This window comes from Ptychodera flava, chromosome 4 (assembly GCF_041260155.1).
Source record: "Ptychodera flava strain L36383 chromosome 4, AS_Pfla_20210202, whole genome shotgun sequence".
Classification (NCBI taxonomy): Eukaryota; Metazoa; Hemichordata; class Enteropneusta; family Ptychoderidae; genus Ptychodera; species Ptychodera flava.
In genome coordinates, this window is record NC_091931.1 from 27,509,647 (window position 1) to 27,536,339 (window position 26,693).

General features: G+C 34.6%; 2 protein-coding genes and 1 long non-coding RNA gene across 3 annotated transcripts; 1 reads left to right on the top strand and 2 right to left on the bottom strand.

Moving 5' to 3' along the window:
- Positions 1-1,873: 1,873 nt before the first annotated feature.
- LOC139130478 (uncharacterized) lies at positions 1,874-5,942 on the bottom strand. The gene is made up of 4 exons (XM_070696259.1): positions 5,866-5,942; positions 5,165-5,284; positions 3,566-3,688; positions 1,874-2,200 (listed from the first exon to the last, which is right to left on the bottom strand). The coding sequence occupies exons 2-4, from the start codon at positions 5,219-5,221 to the stop codon at positions 2,012-2,014; spliced, it is 369 nt and encodes a 122-aa protein (XP_070552360.1). The 5' UTR covers positions 5,222-5,284; positions 5,866-5,942; the 3' UTR covers positions 1,874-2,011.
- Positions 5,943-11,065: 5,123 nt separating this feature from the next.
- Positions 11,066-20,372, top strand: LOC139130560 (uncharacterized). The gene is made up of 9 exons (XM_070696308.1): positions 11,066-11,155; positions 11,655-12,053; positions 12,518-12,696; positions 13,044-13,251; positions 13,696-13,776; positions 15,047-15,162; positions 16,133-16,363; positions 16,917-17,247; positions 19,231-20,372. Exons 1-9 carry the CDS (start codon positions 11,066-11,068, stop codon positions 19,609-19,611), a joined length of 2,016 nt encoding a protein of 671 aa, XP_070552409.1. The 3' UTR covers positions 19,612-20,372.
- Positions 20,373-20,814: 442 nt separating this feature from the next.
- LOC139131348 (uncharacterized) lies at positions 20,815-26,461 on the bottom strand. The gene is made up of 3 exons (XR_011552106.1): positions 26,371-26,461; positions 22,384-22,455; positions 20,815-21,312 (listed from the first exon to the last, which is right to left on the bottom strand). It is a non-coding gene; the product is annotated as an uncharacterized lncRNA (long non-coding RNA).
- Positions 26,462-26,693: the final 232 nt, after the last annotated feature.

The following is a 26,693-nucleotide window of genomic DNA, read 5'->3' on the forward strand; positions in this document are numbered from 1 at the left end:
TATTGACCTTTGAAACAAAGTCACTTGTGTGTTGCAAGTTCTGATGTATCTTAGTGTTTCGCCTTTGATCAGGGTTTTAAAGCGTAGATTTCATTTGGCCTGATGTTTTATGTAAGAATTCAAATCTGTCGATTTGTGTTCTTTAGTTGTATGTGGAGTCCATCGAGACTTGTGTTTGAATTTGTCTTTTTTGGTCAATTTGTGTCGCATAATGTATTGGATTTTCCTTCTCGTAATGTTTGCGTCTTGTATGAGATGAACTCTGTGAGGACGATTTGGTGTTGGGATGAATTTCAACCCTTACCAAGTGCAAACAAAAGCACAAAGTTGAGAGAAACATTTCCTACAAAAATAGCACAACTGAAAAGTATAGGACCCGCTGGCATATTTTGGTAATGTACTTTGAATCATAGATTGAGAATGTCTTTTTTTTGTAAGTGCTATCCTTGTTCTTTGTCTTTTGTCTGTGTCCGTTGTCTTTTTTGGACCTTTTTCTCTTGTTTGTAAATGATATATATATATTATATATATATATATATATATATATATATATATATATATATATATATAATATATATATATATATATATATATATATCAGTCTAGTAAACACAATACGAACACAACCTTTAACACAATAGAACAAAGTTAGACATCCTACACACGGGATTGTGCAGTACCTTTGGCGAAGCTTAGCCCAATCTTAGAACAAGCTTGGCAACTCAGCTTGGGCGAATGGTTTGCGTGCCAACCTTAGTCAAAGCTTAGGAGTACTGACCTTTGCTGAAGGGTTGTTTCCAATCTTTGACGAAGCTTGTTTTAATTAAGTCTATTCTAAGCTTAGTAGATTACGGATTCGAGACAGGTCGGGTCATGACCTTTAGTTGACCCTTTTCCTGGTGAGCTTTGATTGGTTACTAGCCCTGAAGCTTCCTCATTTTCGTATTCATATTTGTTTTCATGTTGAAGTCGTTTTTTTGATATTTGTAGCACTGGTTTCAGACAAAAGTAATTTTTGAAAGGGTTTGAAAGTGTACATAGATCTTTAATTTTTCCAAATTCGTATATATGCAGAATTCCATTACTTTGAGACTTTGTCTTTTGTTACTTTCTGTATTAGAAAATATTTGCCTCATTTGGTCAATTGGTGGAGATGACCCCATAACAAACATTTAAATCTTTTTATCCTGGTAGAGGATAATTTTTTTTTCTACACTTGTACGCCTAAAAATATGTACATGTTCTTAGTTATGGAATTTTCAACATATATACGCATTTGAATACATAGAAGATGGATGTACAATTTCAAACCCTGAAAAATTACAGGATATATTTGACTGAATTCTGTGCTATAAATATCAATGATAGCAGCGACATCCTTACAAAAACTAATGTGAATGCAAAAATGAGGAAAACTTCATCAGTTTTTAATCAGGTTTCGTATCAACAAGCCACACGTATGAAAAAAGACATAAGGTAGGTGTGATAATTGCCCAGTTTAGGGGTCAATTCTACTGTCTCTTTTAATGTAAAAAAAGTTATATAGTCAAATTGACCCCTGCACTTCTGCTTTTAGTCAGGAATCTTCATGTTTTTTCTATTCGTATATGTCTGCATCCTGAAGCCTGGAGCAACAATGGGAATTCCTCTGAATGAACAAATGTTAAATTTCAAATCATGTTTGATGTTGGCACAAACAGGTAAGTGTTGTCAATTTGACAGATGAACATATTCATCATTGTTTTATGTTAATTTTGAATAATTTTCCTGCAGACATTAATGTTGGTGAAATAGAAAAATCAAAGCAGAAGTACATTAATAAACTGAGCTTACCTTTGTGGGTATGCTGATCTAAAGACACACAGCCATGAACTGTATTTTAAATATTTTAATAAATTCTTTTTTTCAAAACCTGCAAAGATAACAAGTAAAAATAATTTCTATTTGCAAATAGTAAATATATAATTTAAAGAACAACAAACATTATAACTTCCCAATTCAACGTATTTTTTTACTCTTCCCCCAAAAACGCTAGTCTTCTCCTCTCATCTCTCTGGAACCATGTTTCCCATTTACCCTCTCTCCTATCCTCTATACACCTTTGGAAGAACGAATCAAAGTTGGCCCAAAAGTTGTTCCCAGCCTGGTCTTGTCTTGATCCTATTCGACCAAATAGGTCCTTTGAGTGAGCAAATGCTCGCTGTAATAAAGATATATGTAAATGTAAGTATGATATTGAATTTGAAATTTTTCCTAATGTTTGCCAATTGTTAAATAGCACACCCAGCGATGGTATACCACAAGATTTTGACCAGTTCACAACATATTCATGAGCGATAGTGATTGTATATATGAAGTGAACTTGTCAAAGTTGAGTGGTGTACCATTGCTGGGTGTGCTTTATTGGTATTATATAATAACAGTATGTTGAATTTCTGGTGTGGAAAGACAACATATTTATTTTTGCTCTTGCAGAGAGCTTGCGCGTGTGCTATCCTTGCTATATCGCCAATATTCAAAGGTTCTTTTCTCGTCTTGACCGATCAGATCGTTTCATTGGAGCCATCAATATACTGGTATGATATAATATTATTTATGTCATACCAGTATATTGATGGAGAAAACACAGCAATCTGATTGGTCGAGACGTGAAAAGAACCTTGGTATATTGGCGATATACTACAGCTGGCATACGCGAGCAAAACTCAGTTTATGTTGTCCCACACCAGAATTTCAATATACTGTTATGATATAATAGAAATAAATCACACCCAGCGACGGTATATCACTTGATTTTGACCACTTCACTTTATTTATGCATTCGCGATCACTCGTGCATATATGTCGTGAGCTGGTCAAATTCTTGTGGTAATCCTCGTTGGTGTGCTCTATTGCTTAATTAGAGGATACTTATGAATAGAAATATTGATTCAGGTAAGATAATTAACCTCAATTTCATGTGCTCCATTTTTCATTTCAGACTTTAATGGATATATTGTGTTGTACATGCATTATTTATCTGGACCCATGAGCATGTAGAACATAAAGGCAAAAAAACGTTAAGGCACGTTAACCCAGCTGATGAAAAATATGACTTTAGCCTCTGAAGGAACCTTATTTTTTGTTGACATTAATATTAAGAACATCAACAAATATTTGGTTCGTATTGAGGTTTTCAGTTACATACATCAATTAGAAGAAGCAGATGGGATAAATTACCTGGCTCACCTTTCATTATTTCACCAAGCCTATATTTGTGTCTCGAACCATAATGTTACTTAGTCATCATCATCAATGATATGTATTTAAAGATGACACAATTAAATTTTTACACATCACTAGTGTATTTTGGAGAGAAAATATTGATTCTTCATTTAGTTATTATTTTCTAAATATTGAGTATATCCACGTTATACTTTTTGTCTTACATAAATATATCTGCATTTGCAATTTATCATCTCGAAGTTTATATATGCCCAATGTAACAGTGCGCCATCATTTATCAAATATCATAAATCATTTTCTCAAATACAAGCCAATTTAGAAATACAAATAGGCTACTCACCATCATCAATGACTTCTTGAGAGTGATTTCAAGGTTTATACTTTCAATGGGAAAGTATGGCTTCCACAACAATTTGTTAAGCTCTTTAATTTCCAAGCCCCGGTTGGATTGGCTCCTTAGTAGCTGCACGATAATGAAATATAAAATTGAGATAAATTGCGTTGAATTAAAATAACGTGCCCTAGCTGTGTATCATCAATTTAAATGGTAAATTGCAGCCATGTGACTGCCAACTTATACTCATCTTCAATCATTTCAATGTGTGTCATCCTAATACACACATGCATTCATTGCAAACTCCACCTAAAAGATAAAGTGATTAATTTATTCTTAAAACATGGATGCTGTGTGAGGATTGATGTATGAATGGATGGATGGATCAATGGATGGATCAATGGATGGACAGACGGATGGACGGAAAGTGAAAACTGTTTTTTATACAGACACCTCTCTTATCGTTACACCATATTTCTAAAGATTTCTAAACCAAAATAACACTGTGATTAGAATTTTACCTGTCTACCAAGGACACTTCTATAAGAAGGATACTTTTTCAAATTCAGAATGTGTCTGTTATAGACAATTGTTTCAATGTATGTATGTATGTATGTATGTATGTATGTATGTATGTATGTATGTATGTATGTATGTATGTATGTATGTATGTATGTATGTATGTATGGGTGTATGTATCTATGAATGTATGTATGTATGTATGTATATAGTATGTATGTATGTATGTAGTATGTATGTATGTATGTATGTATGTATGATGTGTGTGTGTGTTATGTATGTAAGTATGTATGTATGTACGGTATGTATGTATGTATGTGTATATGTATGTATGAATGTGTGTGTGTGCGTGCGTGTATGTATGTATGTATGTATGTATGTATGTATGTATGTATGTATGTATGTATGTATGTATGTATGTATGTATGTATGTGTGTGTGTGTGCGTGTATGTGTGTGTGTGTATGTATGTATGTATGTATGTATGTATGTATGTATGTATGTATGTATGTATGTATGTATGTATGTATGTATGTATGTATGTATGTATGTATGTATGTATGTATGTATGTATGTATGTATGTATGTATGTATGTATGTATGTATGTATGTATGTATGTATGTATGTATGTATGTATGTTATGTATGTATGTATGTATGTATGTATGTATGTATGTGTGTGTATGTTTGTGCATGTATGTGTAGGTAAGTATGTATGTTTGTATATATATGTGTGTGTATGTGTGTGTGTATGTATATATGTATGTATGTATGTATGTATGTATGTATGTATGTATGTATGTATGTATGTATGTATGTGTATGTATGTATGTGTGTATGTATGTATTTGTGTATGTATGTATGTGTGTGTATGTGTGTGTATGTATGTATGTATATGTATGTATTTAAGTATGTATGTATGTAGGTTTATATATATATATATATATATATATATATATATATTATATATATATACATGTCTGTATGTATTTATGTGTGTGTATGTACCTATGTATTTGTAAAAAAAGTGCATGTGTATTCTTTTGTGTGTATGATTGTATTTATGTGAGACTTATAAATTGCATACCTTAGTCCGGATATCACCTCTCCAATCGCTAAATTTCTTGAGTGCATAGCAGACCATTTTTTGTAGATTTGACGAGCTAGTATCTCCCAGTTCACTGGTTAATAGAGACTTCACTTTTTCCTTAAGAAAGAAATTATATAAATATGACAATGTCAAATTGGAAATGAATCATATTTTTAATCATATATGCATGTTCATTTTAGTTCCAAGATATGGTATGATAGTTTTTTAAATGACAACTTCTATAACTGCCATAAATTTCATTATCACGATGAAAAAAGTCTTCAGGTGATAGCTGGAAAATCATACAGTGGTACTTTCAGCATGGTTTGTGTGTTTTGTAAAGTCCTTGACTTGTTGGCAGATGTGTTGAGAAATATGACATTTGACCTGTGCTCCATGTAGTAAATGATGAAATGTTAATTGCATGCTGCATGAATATCATAAAAAATCAATCTAATCAATAGAAACACTTTGATGATTCCGCTTGTTCGGTGAAACAGTCTGTATTTTATGCTTCTCTTTATCAATTCATGAAATGAACCGGTGTATTTCTAATGTCCACAGTTTCAGCTGGTGTTTTACTACTTAATGAAATATACTAGAGTGACTATGTTATGTCCATGTAGTTAATATGTGTTTACTATTTCTTATGGTTGTTACTGTAATTTAACATTGAAGTAATATAAGTAGGTACTCACAACGAACTCTCGAGGAAGGTCATCATAATATAAATAATGATGTCTTGTGAAATATGACTTCAAGTAGCACAGATATTCATGCTGAAAAAAATTGTATTGGTTAGTATTATTTTACATCATTTCTTAACTAAAGTTTACTTTAAAGTTATTTAATTGTCATCTATATGTCTGCATTTTTTTATGTAAAGTTGGAAAACAAAAAAAAGTATTGTAAATCAAAATATTTTGTCTGAACAATAAAAATTTTAAAATAAGCTTATTTTGATAGACTTGTTTTATGTCTTGGTGTGTTTGTTTATTCCTTGATTGGGTAGCAGCGTTCAGAATAATCTCATGAGAGCCAAAAAAGATTGTCAATTTGGCTGCCTGGTTAAGGATTTTGAAATATAAAGCATATTGATAAAATAATTGACACAATAGACGATTTTCCCCTGATTGCGAGATCTCGCGAGACTTTAATACATGCCCGTAGAAACAGGTTTCCAGCTTAGTAATACAAGTCAAACTTTGTATGGAACTAGAAAAAGTGCAGAACTGAGCAAAGGTTGCAACTTCATATATTTTATGCAGTGTTTAACGTAATTAGCGACTTGTCCTGTTTTACGCAGTTTGTCCTGTGTTGCGAGAACGCGTCCACTGCGAACCACATATTCTCGCGATATCTCGGAATGTCACGCGCAGTTCGGAACATGGTCAATTGAGTTTGAACTTTTCCTACCAAAATCTATTGCCTTGGTTACATCATACCTTACACTTTGCTCTTTCCACTTTCCATTCCATTTGGTTTCTTCTTCTTCTAATTTTTCAACTCTTCGTTTCAGTAATTTCAGTTCTTTCAAAATCTCTTTTAACATAGTGTTGTTTTCTTTTGTCAACTGACCTATTTTTTTTTTAGAAAAAGATGTGACTGTTTCAGATGTTTATTACATATAAAAATGTATTATAAGGAGATATTTAATTCTATTAAATTTTACTTTCCAATCTAAACAATGGATAGTTAAGTACATAAACTGTATATATATATATATATATATATATATATATATATATATATATATATATATATATATATATATATATGTGTGTGTGTGTGTGTGTGTGTGTGTGTGTGTGTGTGTGTGTGTGTGTGTGTGTGTGTGTGTAGGTGATGTGTGTGTGTGTGTATGTGTGTGTGTATGTGTGTGTGTGTGTGTGTTTGTGTGTGTATATTGTACATTGTAATAACTGGAAATATGTGGCATCTGTTTGTACAATGGAATATATATATTTTCAATTTGTAGGTAAATCTGTTTGTTGTTTACAAACCCATATCGGTATCATTATCACGACTTATTTCTTCACTTAGGTTTTCTTCAATACTTCCTTGAGAATCCTGATAATAAGAAAAAATACCAGAAAGCAGTCTATTGGAAACAAGAGGTAGACATGACCCATGCAGCTGAGGGTATACCAGTGTTTCATCTAGAGAGGGGGACGGGGGGATTCCCCCTCTGGTAACATGTTGGCATCCCCCAGTAATTTGTCAAGGGGGACCAGGCCCCCATGAAATGGTGCCATTCACACCTTAGATATACAAGTAGAAACACATAAACTGGTGAAATCCCCCTAAATTTTCTGGTGAAGGGGAAAATCCCCCCCTGTTAACACCATCCTGGATGAAACACTGGTATACATACATATTCATTAGCTTATCAACTCTCCATCCACCCAGAGTGGTTACGTCACTTCGTTCATTATTTATTTATTTCTTAAATTTTAACTGTATTAAATTGAAACCATGATTAGAATATGAAATTGATTATTGTATTTACTTTATGTGGTGTCTTGGGTATTTCAATACAGATAAACCGATACGCTCAGATCGTGTTTGCGATCGAGGCTCATCAGCACACATTAACCTCTATTCACATGTAATGACTATTCATGTACGGTTCATTCATAAAAAAGATATCAACATTGCAGTCAAACGGAGTTCATGAGCTTGTCGAATCGTGTAATATCTTCTTCAAAGGTTATAGTCATCAAATGTCAGAAATTTAATGCTTCTTCAAATTTCATAAAACATGGCTTCACGGTTCCTTTACTCGGAGAACCGTGCATACTCACGTAAAATAAATCGTTGTTGCTTTCTGATGTCATCGTCGGATCACGATTCCTCTGAAAGAATTACTGCAACGCCAAATACATAACCAAAACAATGGTGATTAGGTAAAAAGTACAGCGAACTATACAATTTAACAATCTGTACTACAAGTGTGTTGACGAAATCAATTGATTTAGAGTTGACGAGTCTGAATCTTTGAAGTATACATTATGCTGGGTTTGTTTACATTGCATCGCGGAGAGACCTACACACACCTGTCCCGTCCGCGCGCGCGGGCAGAGTGTTTTTCATCAAAGTTGATATTTTATCAAACCTTATTTTCTGCAGAGTAACAATAGACGTTATTAAAAGACTAAAGTTTGATATACTGTAATTTACAAACAAAAAATTAAAAATAACAACATTTTTGAAATATCCTACCTAGAGAATAGCTGCTGTGTACGTACGTAAGTTTCGTTACCGGTTATTAACTGTGTATGATTACGTCATCATAATTTGTCGTCTGCAGTATTTTCATTCGTCATATTGGATGATTACGTATTGAAGATATTAATCGCTGTTGGTTAATATTTAGAGCAGACGAAATGGCGGATACTTGGAATCAAAATTGCGAACGTGGCTGTCGATGTTGTGGGTTTGAATCATTCAAAGAGTCTAACTTTAATAGGCATCTTCAAAGTAAGAAACATCGAACGCTCAGTAAGTTGGTGAACCACACAGCGACACCAACGGCCATTCGTCCTGACCCTCTTCTTTTTGATGCTGATAACGATGATGTTGATGGCTTGCTTGATGATCATATTTCTCCCACAGACGAAGAGTCACATATATATGACCATGACGTGACTCACGAAACCACATCTGAAGGAAATGAAGATGAATTTATGGATAATCCCTTTTTTCCCTTCCCAAACAAGACCTTTTTTTATTATATACGTTGTGTCATTCTGGACCCAGACCAATGGTAAGCTCAACATTGATATCATATGTGAACCAATTTCGTGAATATGCCTGATATATTTTCTGTCAACATTACGTTATATCAGCAGATCCTGAATCACTGTTTTTAGTGAGCATGTGTGTCTGCGGAATGTTTTTGTTTTTGTTATATTTAACCTTAAAAGAGTGTAAGTGTAGAGGCCTTGCTTTTTTATGATCTGAAAAAGTAAATAAGCAGTTGAGTACCTTACAATACCCAGTCTCGTATCATATACTTAAGTGATACCTGTTGACTTATTCAAAAAATACAAATTTTTTTTATTAACTTCATTTATGATAAAGTTCAACCACTTTAAGACTTCTGACACAAGATAGTTTCCAGGGGTATTCAATTATTGCTTTCAGTTTACAAATAACTAATCGGCATAGCTCATGTTACTTTTACATTTTTTAACTAAAAAGTTAGAAAAGCCAATTTGTGAGAAAAACAAGCATATACCCAGTGATAATTATCGCTATTTTTATTAACATCTATGTTGTTTACAGTCTCGTGAAACAAGGAAATTTGTCTGGTACATTCTTGAAGAACTGAACGTTCCGGATTTACCTTCGATGGAGTCTGTTGTTAACTTCAACGTACCTGGGTTTAATACAGAACTGGTTGGCCAGGTATATAATCAACTCAAATTACGTTTTCATTGTGCAAACACTTGTACCATGGTACAAATTATGATATCTTAACACTACATTCAACTGGTATCCAACTGTTATCTATGAAAAACTAACATGCTGTCTGACAATTTATCATGACAAATCTACAGGTGGCAAATAGTCACTCTGATGATACTTTACATTCTTATAAAGGTCTCATGTGTGTAAAAAGTAAGTTCAATTTTGCTGTTATTTCTAGGCAACAACATCTGATGGGATCCCTTTCTCCTTCATTAGACCGACTGTTTTAATGAAATTACTGTTGGGAAACCCCAGAATTGCATCAAGTATCAATAGGTAAGAAATTACATCATTTTCATATTGATATTCAGTTAGACCTCCAGATGTTTTCTTTTTCAGCATCATCAAGTATTTGACATTGATTTCTGTTGTATTATGCAGATTTCCAGTGTTGACCAACGAGATATATGAACAGTGCGATGGTGAAAAATGGGCAGCAGACATCCCGGCGCCATACTGGAAAGGAATGTTTGCAGGGGACTCTGTTTTGTTATTGAGTGGAGAGACTGTTATAATCAAATCCTTCAAAAAGAAGGTATATACATTTCATACTTTTCTTCTTTTGCCTAATTGATACTCTCAACTACTCTGTTCAAATGAAGATTAACTCCAAAGATTACAACACATGGGCAACTTTTTAAAACATTTTGAATTACATAACTGATAAATTATACATAAATGGAAAATAACATAGGTAACATACAAAATGCTGAAGGATTTTCCTTTTCATAAATAGATTATATATGTACAAATTATATATAAACTACTTCTTTGTGATAGGTTATTCAAAATGGATCAGAAAGGCATACTCAAATGCATGCCATGGTACAGAGTGCATTACCTCCGGATGATGAGCGCCTCCGCCTATTCCTGGATCAGATACATGAAAGGTATTATTTGGGGCACGTCTCATATTTTCGAAACTTTGTTAAATCCATAATTTGTTTTACAAGATTTCACATCTGTTTATAATTTGTTTAACAATAAGATTCAAAACATCGCTTGCTTTTTGTACTCAATGACTGAAAAAATGATGAATGTCATGTACGATAACAGTAGGAAATATTCATTCTTATCAGGTATTGAAATCCACATTGGTCTTTGGTCAAATGAGTAACAATTATCATGTTCTACCTATCCAGTTGTCAGGACTACTTGTGCAAGAAAAAGACAAGCTTGTGAAAATTCATTTCATTTCCACATCAAACATCATACAACCAAACAATATACTCAGACCCTCACGTGAACTTCCAGTCATGCAAAATATTGTTTGCTTTTGTATTGACTGACTAACTGAGTAAGTGATGAATATCATGTTCAATAACAGTATAAAATATGCAATCTTATCCTGTCTATATATGAAATCCACACAGGTCTATAGTTCCGATTCGGAATAGCTGTAAGCTTGTAGACACATATGAAATAATGGGTGCAAGTAACCATGAGGACTGTATTGTTACTCATATAATGAACATTGAAAATGATCAGTGTAATCTTGAACAAGCTACAACACAGGTAAGAAAGAAAAAGTAGATATAGAGTGACAAAGTATGCAACAAAATTGTAAAAAATACTGCTCGAACTTACTCTACATTGAATTATTTAATCATTTGTAATTTCATGATTGCTCCTATATTACACCTTTCTGAAATTTTCTTTGAAACTAAACGGTAGTTGTTACGACATGCTTCAAGGAGTAGAACACGAATTTGAAATAAACACAAATACAGGTGGTGAAAATTATCTTCATTAGTTTTAGTTAATAACCCTTTGAGTATTCATGTATGACATTACAAGCACACAGGTTTTCAATAACTCAATTGCTTGTCAATATATATTATGTTTACAAAAATGTGACCTATATAAATAATAACGGTTGTGTCAACTTCATAAGAAAACTGCAACTGAATCACAGATCAAAACCACTAAAATAAATACATGTCACACACAGTGTTACAGATAATGTCTTTGCAAATTTTAATCATCTACACTTTATATGCAAACCTCATTACAGGAAAAAATGGAATTCTCAAAGAACGTCCAAAGACTTCCAGTATACACCTTGCCATTCAACTTGTTTGCCGACGATACAAGTGGCAACAAATCCAAACAATGGAACAGCTATCATGTCCTGTCTATCCAGTTGTCAGGATTACCTGTACAAGAAAAAGACAAACTGAAGAATATTCATTTCATTTCCACATCAAACATAGTACAACCAAATGATCTTCTAAGACCCATAATTAATGAACTCAAGTCATGCAATGAAGGTGTGAGACTTCTTGATGCATCTACTGGAGAAGATGTCATCGTCAGGCCACAAGTCAGCATTGGCATTTTTGATTGTGTAATGGCTTCGAAAATGTCAAACCATCTGGGGGCAACTGCTAACCGCCCATGCAGAGTGTGTAATGTAAGTATTCATTGCAAATTCTGAGCATAGCTATGAATGATTCAAGAAGTAAAATATGAAAATCAATAAATATACACTTGTGAATATAGATGTATACGGTATATGAACAATATACAGATTTAGCAGGTTTAATGTAAATTATAAGTCACAATAGCGGCTGACACTGCTCCACTGAAATATTACACATGATGGGTGATTATGACTTTGTTATCGTCATGATAACTGGAGAAAGAGGCATGGAGATCAGAGCCAAGACCACTGACTATGGTATATGTACATTGTTCATATACCGTATACATCTATATTCACAAGTGTCACTTTATCACTCACTATATCTACCCTAGATGTAACACAAACCTTATCTGCTCTCTTCCCTCATTCATTGCTATCTAATCCACTGATATACACTAGAATTATCTTTATAATTTACTGAAATTATTATTATATTGATTTTAAATTTATAGATTGACAAGGCATCTCTGAATCAGACAGGTGAACTGCGTACAAAGGATAACGTACAGGAGACAATAAAACAAATCAATCTGATGGAGACCGAAACTGAAAGAAAAAAACTGCGAACAGAAACTGGAATAAAAGAAAAGAATAACTGTCTTCTCGATGTTGACACATTTTGTCCATATAGGTTTGTATATTTGCTTTGCCTGTCAAAAAAATATGATTTATAGGTTGAACTGTCTTATGACTGACCACAAGTACAAAATAATGACTGCTAGCCACTTTAGCATATTGAAATGGATTTAATTAGAAAGTGCTATCGATGTAGAAAATCATGTTATACATTATAAAATGAGATATCTGTAGGTTACATCTTCCGTTTAATTTTACTTACCATGGTCTATTTTTTTTGCGATCTCACTAGTTCGTCCGAATGTTTACTTTCATTCGGCCCAATATTCACCTCAATCTTTCATGACTGAAAAAAAGAAAGACAAATTTACATGGTATTAAACATTTCTATTTCATTTTTAGTGACACACCTCAAGACAGACTGCACACAGTCCTACTCAACCCAAACAAAAACCTGTTAACAGAAATAATGGGCATCATTGATGAAAATGATAGACAAATTCTACAATTGTCAATGGATGAATTTGATTGGTCGTCTTTTGAAAGGAAATTGACTCCAAAGTCAATCAAACAACATAATAGTTTCATTGGGAGACATTGTAAAATCTGGGTAAGTGTAATCATTATCATGAATACAAATAAATAGCATATGCCAATAAATTACAATACTTCCCGTTGTAAGTATATGATATACCACTGACCCAGAAACTCACACCCTTACCCTTAAATGATATGTAACATTGCAAAATCTTTTAGAAATTTTGATATGTAAAGGAATGTGAGCAAGCATAAAGTGGATTAGGGGATGTTAAAAAACTAGCTATATTTGGTGCCAATGAACATCATTTCAAATTGTACTTTCTTATTCTGTTAATATTACTGTGTGACTTTATTTAGCATACTATATGATGAATTTTGATAGTTTGAGATATGTTTTACACTTGTGGAAATGATTTTGGTTCGAAAGTTGCAAACTCTGTCAGCTAGTATTGAACTTTGTTTTATTTATGTTGTACAAGGATAGTTATAACATGTATACCAAACTTCAACACAGGTACAAGTTGCCCCATTCCATTTGGCGAGATGCAAATCACTTCCTATCGGTTACATAAAGGCATACTGTCTATTATCCGAGGTTAGTCTCAATTTTTGTGTACATCATTTGTACCAATGCGGAGTACAGTAATAAAAAAAATTACTTTCCAAGTACAGCTCATTGATACCTTTTCCCTTTTCCTTAACCCTTTTCCTGCCAAGTCCATATTTCACCATCAGGTCCATCATGATTAAAATTAATGAAATACAGCATATTCCATATAATGTATTTTAACATGTTATTGAACATTTGAAGGCTGTTGAAAACATAAATACTGTAAACTTTATTTTTATGGACTAAAGATACAATAACAAACCAAGCCAAGCCAAGCCGGTGAAAATACGTCATGTTTTGGTTCAATACCGCTTTTTACTGACCTGGCTGATGGGGAAGTGATACTGTCTGACAGAAAAAAGGTTAAAAAGACAGTCGCCCATTTTACATCGATTTTGATTGATACAAGATACTACTTATATTGTTTGATATGTTGAAAGATACCGAATGAATGGGTGACAATGCATACATTCGACCTCGGTTTTAGACAAATTAAATGAAATCAGTTTTTTCACGATGGTTCCATGTATCATGTCTAAAACCAGGGTAAATTATATGCATGGTCACCCATTCATTCAGTATCTTTCAACATATTAAACAATATAAGTGGTATCTTGTATCCAAGAAAAATTCATGACAAAATGGGCGACTTTGTCCCTTTAATACATGCATGTTACAAACTGGCCAGTCATTATGAGTTGGTTTTTTGGAATGAAAATTCATCTGTAGTTGTAGCTGATCAATGTCAATTTTACATAGAAGTAACGTATAATTTAAGTGTTGCTGCTCTGATGATTACGTGCATCTAGATTTCTTTTACAAACATTGTTTTTAAACAAGAAATTTACACAGATGCATTTCGGATGATGGTTTCCCTTATACAAGCCATCTCTTAATAGAGACAGTGGAAGGTATAAATTGCAAAAAGTATATAACCAGATCTTGATGTCAGGTGTCCAAAAGGTTATGTAATTGAGATCATGTTATTATGCTGACGAACGTTGTAGTGCCAAAACCGAAAATTTCAGTGATTAAAATCTATCATGTTACTGATTAAAAATATCAATTGATAGTAATTATGATTTATTGTTTCAGTGCTGTATGACATGGACCCATTCGTAGTTGTATACATGACCAGAATCGATTGAATAATCAAGATGAATTTGAAGATAGAGTAACACCTAATGGAAATAAGCAACATTCAATATACATTATACTTACCAATATTGACCAATGTATCATACTCAAATTCCAGATAACACATATGATATACAGACAAGGGCCGTACACACCTGAAGATTTAAGAGAAATGGAATCAAGCACACGTCAGTTTATATCACAGTTGAAAAAACTCGGAAGCACACTTATAAAGTGAGTTTGTTACATGTTTAAACCTTTTTATGAGAATCTGAGATTTCCCATTAAAATCATAACCAGTTAAAGCTCCATAAGCTGTATCTTTTTGCTATTTTTTCAGAACTTTTGTTTTGTGGTTTCCCTACACTTTCTGCATTGAATCCCTATTTTAATGCTAAGTATTTGGCATATCAAAACAACATATATAAGTATAATCTCCATTGTTGTTATTGAAAATTGTATTCAAGTCCAGACTAGAATTCACTTGTAAACAATAAACAATGATCATTACACACATACAAGCTGTGTTGACGATATGAATATTTGAGATTCCAGAATGACAAACTGATTAGGGTCAGCCACGGTAGATGATATAAATAAGCAGAATATTGAAAAACTTGCCACAAGATACAGCTTATGTCACTTTAAAATTTTTATTGACTCATAACGATATTAGCTATTGGATGTTGGCTATGTAAATAAAAAATGCACGAGTCACGAAAATTTAGATTTATAAACAACATTAAAAATTACACAAGACTTTGAAAACAACTCTTGTACTCCTCATGTATATTGACTGACTTAGACATACTAGGATTAAAACCAGATCTTTCAACTCATCACACTAGGAAGAGTTTATGTGTCACCTTGTCTAGCACATGAAAGATGAATACTTCAGTGACCCAAAACCATGGTATATTGTTAACAATTTAGCAGCAAATAACACTACACCCTGGTTGCGCACTCCATAGACATGTTCAAACATGCACAGATGAAGACACTCAACCACAATATAAATCCCCGTTTCGTGACAGGCAAGATTGAGTGCACATATGATGTCTAATAACTTCTACGGGCTTTGACCTGTAATAATCTCAATCAATGTTAGTAGAATTTAGACACAATGGGATATTCCATAAAGTAACTACAATCTTATACCCTACCAAACCACAATTTTTTTCTAATCTGCATATTTATAAAACAGAAAACAAACAATACACTACCTGCTTCATATTCCTGAGGATATAAGGAAACATGGCCACAGCCAAGGATTTCAAGCTGAGAAGTTTGAAGAAGAAAATGGCAGAATAAGGATGGTGCAGTCATTCACAAATAGGCACAATCCGAGTGCCGATACAGTCGTCCATATGGCAAAGCAAGAAGTATTGCGTTTCCTGATAGATGGAGGCAAATGGAGAGACAAGGGTAAAGCAATGTAAGTATATCAGTTTGTCAACAAAATTATGCAAAAAATTTTCATTCATTCTTTGACCCATTCACTCAATCATTCAATATTGCTACTTTTTTTAAATATACTATTTCAATTTTAGAAAACAAAGGTAGAAAAAGGTCATGCATACATACATAAAGATTGCATTGCACTTTCTATCATATGAATTTATATTATGGACTTTAAACTAAGAAATTGTTGTGAAAGAAATAAATTTCAGGTCATTGACCCTTTAAGAAAGCACAGCATGTTACCTGTATGACATTGTTTAAAATGATATACTTCATCAAAGATACCTGAGCTTATCAGAAATCATACATTTTCATTTAGCTTAATATCCGAAATATACAATCAAGTCTAAGGCTTTCACGTCTTGTCTTTTTTTTATACAAAGGTTTTCTGAGGCAATATGTATCATAATGAGTCAACAAAATAAATTTGAAAATGTGAAATGAAACCACCATAGAATGTAAAGTTTAGCACCACCTTACATTATAAAAAACCAAATCATCTACATGTACCCCGTAAATTATTGCAGATGTCAAGGTGGAATCGCAATGAGGACACTTGGTCAGTCTGCTTCAATACAGAACTATATATATGGACGGGAGACACAAGCAATCAAGGCAGCCGGGGTACTCACCAACCCAGTCCGGGATAACAACCGTCACATAGTTAAAAAAAAAATCTCAGACTTAACAATAACAAACACTGCCATCACTACCTACCTTCATCAACTGCTTGGTGACAGAGGGATCTCAAGTGACACAACACAAGGGGTGTTCATCCCCTACAAGTCAATGACAGCCAGGTCCTTGGAAACAGTAGTTGAGGGGTCATCAGTGCTCTATCAAGACGATGAGAATAAAGTGAGTGGCATACAATGTACATGGGAAAAGAATGACACACAACATATTTTCATTACTTCATTTGATCCATAGTCCACCAAGGGCCAATCCAAATAACTGTGAACATGAGACAAATTATGCTATATCCTATCAAGATCAAAAGATAATTTTCTTTCAGAATTTTGTCTTGGCACGAAAATAAACTATAGCCATATCTGTTAGAAATAGAAAACAATTATGTTATTTTTACAGGTGTTGTGACAGAATTTATGTTTTTTGTGTTAACCCTTTGAGTGCCATAATCAATTTTTTGTGGCCTTTATAAAATATATCCTGTTTTTTTTTTCTGATGTTCACAAAAATTTAGATAAAAAATGCAGCCAAGGAATTTTCATTTCCATTTGGTTAAAAATTATCAAACAAACTAGAGAGCATTTGCAAGCAAAAGCGAAGTTCCAGAAACCAGAGCAGCGGAAGAAACGAGAGAATGTGTGACAAAGATAAGTGCAGAATGAAAGAGTGCTTTGGATTTTACTTTGGTGAATGACCTACAATTCTAACACTAGCGGTACTTTTTAAGTATTATGCTTTATTTTCAGCAAAAGTCTTATCACAAGGCAGTCCGGAGAATTACAGTACACAGATTACAAATGCCTACATGTACGGTAAAAACGCAACAGATACATACGGGGGCGACAACGCACGGAAATGTTTATCAGACGACATTCTCGCAAGCCAGAGCAATAATTTTTGCTCCGCTGACCTACGCAAAAATCAATCGCTTGACGGGTAGCGCTGAGCTGTTGCCGTAAAGAGGCGAGTGATTTACGACGATGATCAGACGAGAGGAAACATCGGACCTGGGCCGTTGAAATTGAGCCACATGCATTTTCATTTGATTAAAAGCACAGACTAAAACAATTTTCATTGCTATGTCGCTGTTTTCACAAGATACTGACCGTTTGATCTTGGAAAGTTGAGTTGCTTTTTACGTGCAGCCAACGCATGCCGGTGCGAGACAGACAGTACGTTCACTATGAATGGCTACCTCTGCATGGCAGGGCTGTGTGTTACCGGCCCTCCCACCACAGCCCCGCAGACTGATATAGGAAAAACCGCTGGTGGCTCCTCAGAAATACGGCGGGCAGTTTCTCCGCCAAAACAGCCGATTTTGAGTCCAAATTTTGCATTGATCATCGTTTTCGAGCACACCCACCTCGCCTAGGTACACGATATGCCAATCCGTGCTTGTAAACTTTCAAAAACCGTACTTTTCTCTCTCTGTGCGAGCGATACGCCGCCATTGTTGTCTCATGAGCATTCGGGCGAAACAGTGTAGCGCCACGTACGGCGAGTATTTAGAGAAAAATAAAATCAAAAAGCAACAAAAAACAAAGCGAAAGAAAGCTAGAATTATTAATAACTGAACGCAATATGATAGTTGAGCAATGCCAAATAAAAAATAAATCAATAAACAAACAAGAAATGCCCGTAAAATCCGTCCGAGCTGAGCGATGACGTCATAAGCGTGTCGCTATGCATTCTGGGTAATTAAGGTAAAATTTGTGTATAGCATGTTCTATGGTAGTAATACCGGAAATAGAGAAAGAAAGAAAGAAAGAAAGTAAGAAAGTAAGAAAGAAAGAAAGAAAGAAAGAAAGAAGGAAAGTGAGCAAAAACTAACAGTTCCAGAGCTGGTCTCTGGAACTAATTACAGAAAATTCATAATATTGGTAAAATGTTATTGTTGCACTAAAATTTTTACAGCGCACAAAGGGTTATTGTTTTTCATTCTCCATTTATTTTGAGTAGTTAATAAGTGTCATAATTGGAACATTAAGAACTTGCCTGTTAACGTTGTTGTTTTGTGGCACCTTTGCATGCCATAATATACATCAGTCAAACATTAATAGGGAGAATGTCTTCATGATTTTTTTTCACTATATAAAAGAAGAAAAGGGAAAGTGTAGAGTAATACATTTATATATATTATCATTCACACAGATACGGACTGGATTGATAAAGTGTCTCATCAATGTTAAACTACACATGCTACCATCAGTAGATGTGGTTGAGATCCAAGAATATCAAGCAGATCTGATAGCAGGACAAAGACCACTGACAGATGAATTGTTCGGCTGCCCAGTGATACATAAAACAGAACGCCATACATTTATTAAGCCACAAAACATCATTCAATTAGTCAGTGTTATCCATGATTGTGAGGGAGGTAAATGCAACCTTAAATTGGTAAATAAACGATATAAAATTGAAAGAAGTGAGGTCAGGAAAATAACAAGTGTTTTTAAGTGTAACAACAACCACAATACATTCTTTATAAACCGTTTTAGATTTACCCACAATTGCAAATACGTTGCTATATAGCAAGACACAGACAGCAAACAATACCAACAAAGAGTAACAGATTTGTGTAAACATTGGTAGATACGTCACGTGTTGACACAAGCGATCCATCCAACCTAGCATCCATACATGTACACTTCTATAATTGTCTTTGAGATTAGAGAGAAATTCCATGTGTTTTCTGAAGGTTTTACATTATAACATATGATTTATGTTTAAATAGAAAGTGATGATATAAATAGTAAATGTTAGCTAAGTATTAGGAGATCCCATCAAATACGACAAATAAAATGATAAATAGTTATCATTACTAAGATATTTTACTTCAAATTGTTCCACGTTGAATTTATTTACTGTGTTCGAAATTATAGTCTCAGATAACAAAAAATGAAACTCTTGAAAGACCTACTGGTTTGATATTTTAACATTTGAACTTATTTTATGAAAATGTCAAAAGTTTCCAAATAATTTCAATAACGGCATGATTCAATTGGTTTATTCTGGTATATATTTATCATGGAATGAATAACTATGATTTTTTTTTATGTACACCCTTGTATACGACTATAATTTAATTTGCTCATATTATTTTGCTGATTAACTTGTAATTTGTAATAGAAAATAAATTGTTTGGTGCCTCTGTTTTATGGCAAAAAAAACGAGCTAGAAGCCTTTTTTTCCGATCTTTGAAGAAAACAAATAACATACTAAATTCATTACACTGGTGCTTTGATTTCAATTCCTACTTCTCAATCTGAAAATATTCTAAATTCATTAGTTCAAATAGCTTACCTTTGTTTATATGTGCTTTTCATGATATGAAGATACTTTTCTTTCCAATGTATAATTCAGACAAGCATCGTTCTACAATGATAATAAAAAAAAATACAAGTTCATATACCTACAAAGACTAGAAATATTTTGTTCAAAGGGAAGAGAGTAATCTATATGTAATCCGGTTGTTGATGCTTTTCTTAGGAGGGAATGAGAGTTCATACTCTCAGTTACAGATCATTACAATGACCAAAATTGGAGCGCTGTGAGCAAAATAAAATATAATTGACATTATTGATGACTTTAATGAGCCTGAATCTCAAAATGAATGGCAAAGATTACGCAAACCGGCATCAAACAGAAAAACCATTGCTTACTCCATATAAACCCTTTTAGGCCCTATATATAGGAGGAGCTCTAGTAAGTGCATTAGGTAACCGACTTAGCTGAGTAAACATGCCAAGGAGCTTGAGCCGAACCAAGGACAGCAGAGTACACTGAAGTTTTTATAGGAGGTTAGAATTTCGCTTGTGTATTCCTTCCCAAAGCAAAACGACCTATTTTTAGGCTCAGCCGGACGTGTTTCACTCACTATCAGGCTGAGAACACGCGAGTGAGTGTTATGGTAATAATTTTGACATCGATGAATAAATGTATGTCTGTCGCTATGTTTTCATTTACAAAAAATGTTATCTTCATTGAAATCAGTGAACTTGGAATAAAAGTTATGGAACACTGTCTCAGATTTCTTTTCCTTTGAGTTTTTTATATGAAAAAATATGAAAAAAATACTCGCCAAGTGCCACCAAATAATACCATTTTAATCTCTGTTTTTCAAAAGCTCCAACGGCAGGAGGGGGACACCCCCCTCCTCACGTCCCCCTGCGACTGCTTACGCGGTCGCTTGTGGTGCATTGCACCACGTCTTCGCCCTCTTGTATAAAATTCCTGGGGAGAACAATGGGGAAGTGATAATGTCTGGCAGGAAAAAGGTTTAACAAGCAATGGAGTATCATATACAAATGAGGAAACTTCCAAAGATAAACTTTATATAAATACCAAGGAGCTCGTAGCATCAAATATATACATCTTTTTTAAAGCATTTCTACCCAAATTTTAAAGCATCAAACCAAGGATTTATATAGAGGCCATTACTTGACTTACACAGACAAACAATTATATAAATATACAACATGACAATGGAAAGAAACAAAACCTTTCAAAACAAATTTCCAAGCTTTTTTTCATACATAATTATCAAATTTACATCCACATATATAAGAGTTGGTGATTTATAACCTGATCTTGCTGGATTAAGCAACAAAAATCATATTATTTTCTTATTCTTCTATCAACATCTAGAAATTAAGCAGTTATAAGCTACACAAATTTGTTCTACAGAAAGAATGGCGGATGGATGGTTCTGTGCACACCTATCTGGGTCATGCAATATGTTGTGATGGATGTGATAATGAGGATATTGCAAGACAAATATATGCATTTTGTTAGCTATGGAAACGCAGCTACCTGTTGGCAAGGTAGTGTGCGTCACTCTGCGGGTCATCAAAAGGTTAATCCCATCACGGATAGCAGGGGCCAACTGGGAGCAAAATTGGGTCTATTTCGACGACACAACTTGTGTCATGACATTGAACGGCAAAATAAACCAAAGTGAATGTAATTCAATAAAATGACCTATACCTACCTGAACTCTGATTATTACTCATTCCCTAACTCCTTTTGTGAACAAAATCTCTCGTTTGTTTACGTAGTTCGGTTGATTTTCCAAGGAGTACTCGAGATTTTCACTCTGACCAGCTGCCACGCTATTCACGTTCCAACGCAAGACGTCCTTACTGGCACATCAATAGAAGACAAAGTATGCTGCTGGAGTGAAAATCATGAGTAGTCCTTGGAAAATTAACTGAATTACATAATTAAATCAGAGATTTTCTTCAGAAAAAGAGTTAGGGAATGAGCAGATTGTACATTCTTTAAAAAAGTTAAATATATACTAACTGGCTTTATTTCAATGGCTGTCATATTTATGGCTGTCATATACTTGTTGTATCAACCAGTCTCACATCTTTCCTGTAATATAAAAAGAACAAGTAATATTTAATATCGTTATTATTCTCACCAACTGGGATCACAGACGTAGTTGCAGCACTGTAGCTATATGTTTTTATCCGAGTATTTGGGATGGCCCATCAGACTTAAAGACTACCATAAATACTCTGACAAAACCTCAAGCTACAATGCTGTGATTATTAGGCACAACAAGCAAAATCAACCATGGCTGCAGGTGCTTTATACTGAGATTTTGCCTGGGTATTCATTTAGGTGGTATGACAAACCTGAAGGTTATCCCATCCAACAAAAAATACCCATGCAAAACTTCAAGCTACAGTACTGCAGCACCCCCATTTGCACCATTTTACGAGCGGTATAGCCACGAACTGATGATGTCAAATCACCGTACACAATACACAGTGCCATAATTACAAGCCGTCTGTGTTTTGTGTACGGCGATTTGAAGACATCAATTTATGGCTATACCACTTGAGAAATGGTGCCCCTATTACAATATAAACCTCTGATTAGGAAAAGTTGTATAACTAATAAGTGAATGCACTTAATCCAACCATAAGCTACTGCAAATGTACCAGTTGAATAGTATGCCTGTTTCTAGGGATCGTCCTACTCTTGGTTCAAGTCGGTGAATATCTAAAAACGAAAGTCAATTATACTTGTTTCTCTTGTGTCTCTCCTATTTCATACAAACCTATTTGGAATTTGGCAGCCTAGGCTAGGTTTTCCTAGCGATTGAACAAGTTATCTTTGAGACTGCCCAGTTGTAATTGCGAGAGCGTTCACCCCATCGCGTTCACCAATCAAACAACGGAGTGTCTATTGACACACGGGTGTCAATAGCCAGAAGCTGCCCTATATGGCTATTGACACCCCTCGACCCGCGACCCTACTCGAATACCTTCAGAACCGAGCTAAGCTACGTTGTTCATTTCTTGTTTCAGACAAGTTGATGCCCACTTTTTTGCTGTAGTGGGTAGGCCTACAGCTTTAATAAGGTAAAGTAACTGTGTAATGTTGTAGAATCATATCGACAGCTCGGGGTCAATAATTTTTTTCCGCGGGCGAAGCTTGTCGAACAACATTTGACCCGAGTTGCGGAACCTTTGAACACATGCGGACATACTAAACACCGACAAGGACCGACAATAGACTGACAAGGACCGACATGTGACCGACAAGTTGAATTAAACATTAAAACCATTCTTTTTCGATGTTTTGGTTTTAAAATGTCATTTTCTACTATTTTGGTGAATATAAACGCGATTGACAATGGCATTGAAAAAGGAGAACGAAATATCGGCCGACAAGTAAATCGTGTATTGAAGCAGCTCTATTGGCCTTGCTATTAAGGACCGACAAGTTGCTGACAAGTTGAATTAAAACCATTCTTTTTCGATGTTTTGGTTTTAAAATGTCATTTTCTACTTTTTTGTGAATATTTACTCAAGTGACCGAACTGAATTGACGAAACTGAACGAAATATTGGCCGACAAGTAAATCGCGTATTGAAGCAGGTCTATTGGCCATACTAATAAGGACCGACAAGTGATTGATAAGGTGGATAATTATCATTCTTTTTCGATGTTTGGGCTTTAAAATGTCATTTTCTACTATTTTGGTGAATATTAACACAATCGACTGAACAGAACGAAGAAACTGTACGAAATATTGGCCGACAATGAAATCGTATATATCTTGAAGCAAGGTGTCACATATGCTGGAAACCAAAAAAATTTTTTAACTTGTCAATGACTTTTGGGTCACTTGTCGGTTTCTTTCTTTATACTTTTAGTTGTCGTAGCTTCAGATCTCTTTGTCGCTGTATTTTGTTTTTAAACTGTTCTTTTATTTCGAAACTGTATATATTTACAAAGATAGTAGAAAGTAGAAAGTAGTGTTTGAATGGCGAAAGTTCGAAAAATCGTTTTTCATTTTAATTTGTCGATGAGTCTTTGGTCACTTGTCGGTCCTTTCTTGACTTCATCTCTAACGTTGAAAGTGAACTAAATGCGTCCATTATATAGACAATGACGACAAGTAAACCTCGTTCACAAATTTTTAATTATAATTTTTGTGAAATGAAAGGTGGCGTAAATTAATCGCTCGCCATGATCAATGCCTTGCCGCTGAATAGGTTGGAAATTAGCGCGTCATCAGACAGCAAAGTGGTGAATTAATGGAATTGCTTTTATCAAACTAGCCCGGAGAAAAAAGGAACTTTAAAAAGGAACTTTAATTAATATCGAAAAAAAACTAAAATCGTGTCACTTCGGTCCTTGACTTCATTTCTAAAGTAGAAAGTGCAGTTAAAAAGGCGAACGATCGAAAAATAAAGTCGTTTTTACTTTTCCGTAACTTTTGGGTCACTTGTCGGTGACTGTCTCTGTTTGTATAGTTGTTGCAGTTTTGACAGATCTCTTTGTCGCTCTATTTCGATTTGAAACTTTTTTTTTTTTCAAAACTGTGCATATTCACTAAGATACTACAAAGTAGAAAGTGTTGTTTAAATGTCGAAAGATCGAAAAAAAATCGTTTTTATCTTTAACTTTTCCGTGACTTTTAGGTCACTTGTCGGTCCTTCCTTGACTTCATTTCTAAAGTTGAAAGTGAACTGAATGCGTCCATCGACACAATGATGACAGGAATTTAATACTTTTATTTTCGAAACTGTTCTTGCGAATCTTTTGATACTCAAAGAGATAGTACAAATAGGCGTTTAATAGGTGAAACGTCGAAAACAAATCGTTTTCATTCAACTTGTCGGTCCACCACTTTTATCTCTTAGTTGTCATAGCTTTAGATCTCTTTATTGCTAGATCACTATTATATGTTATTGTTCAGTTTATTGCATTCTTCGATAATACAGTTGAGTGATAAAGTAGGCCTCAAACCCAATCCATTGTTACATTAAGATGTGAAACCACAAAAGATAGTGGATAGATTACCCTTCGAGGAAAAATCAAACGATCCCATACAAGATGGCGTCTACTACTTCCGGGTAGGGTTTCCTTGTTTGCCACACGGTTACTGCCGTCATGTCGCCCTGTTTTTTCGTTACCATTTGGTAGATTGTGTTCATATTCACTAATAGTAGAAAATGACGTTATAAAGCCCAATCATCAAAAAAGGGTTTTCATCCAACTTGTCGGTCACTTGACGGTGCTTGTCGGTGCTTGTCGGTGTTTAGGCGGAATTTTCGAAGGAATTTGTTTGGATTTCTATCGAGAATATATGTTGTTTAGAATAACTAAGCTAAGTTTGGTTGAATTTGGAGGCCGACTAGCAAAAAAACGGGAGGGGTGTCAATAGCCAAATAGAGTGCCGGTTGGCTATTGACACCCATTGGTATAGGCCGCCTGCAGTAGCACTATGGGACCGCAAAATGACGACGAAAGAAGCTTTTTTGAAGGAATGTTTTGGATTTCTATTGAGAATATATGTTGTTTAGAATAACTAAGCTAAGTTTGGTTGAATTTGGAGGCCGACTGCGAAAAAACGGAAGGGGTGTCAATAGCCAATAGAGGGCCGGTTGGCTATTGACACCCGGGTGTCAAATAGCCAGGAGAAGTTCTATGATGGCTATTGACACCCGGGTGTCAATAGACTCGGCCATCAAACAATCACAAACTTGAACCAAGTCCACATAGGATCGTCATAATGTAGCATTTGTAATTCACTAAATAAAATAATGAAAGAAACACGGTATCGTCAGTAAGCTTACAAGTGCGCAGTCACAAACACCATCAGCTAACTTTTGTGGAGGGACCGTGGCTAAAATATACGAAAATTGAGTCCATGTGCTGAATCATGTGCATTCACATTTGACGTGTCGTCTCCTTTACCATGAAGGGATTCATAGAATATCGAACCGCTTGCACACATTACAAATAGAAATACATTAGAACTTATTACCTCATCATCCAACCATGGTATGTGGGTCGTCCTCGACCGCCCCCACCCCACCCCCCTTCCTTGACCCACAGCGCGGCCCACCTACTCAGACACTGGAGCGCAAGCTACAAGCACGTGACTCGCGCAAAACAGTCTGGGTAACAGGTAACGGAGACCTTCAAGTCAGTACACATATATACATTTATCTAAAGAGGAAAAATACTTTTGATCATTTTTTGACTGTTAAATTTAATTTTGTACTCTTTGAATTTCAATATGTATGATGTAATTACTCCTTATGAACAACAAGAGAGAGTATTTATATTTACATAGTGACCCCAATT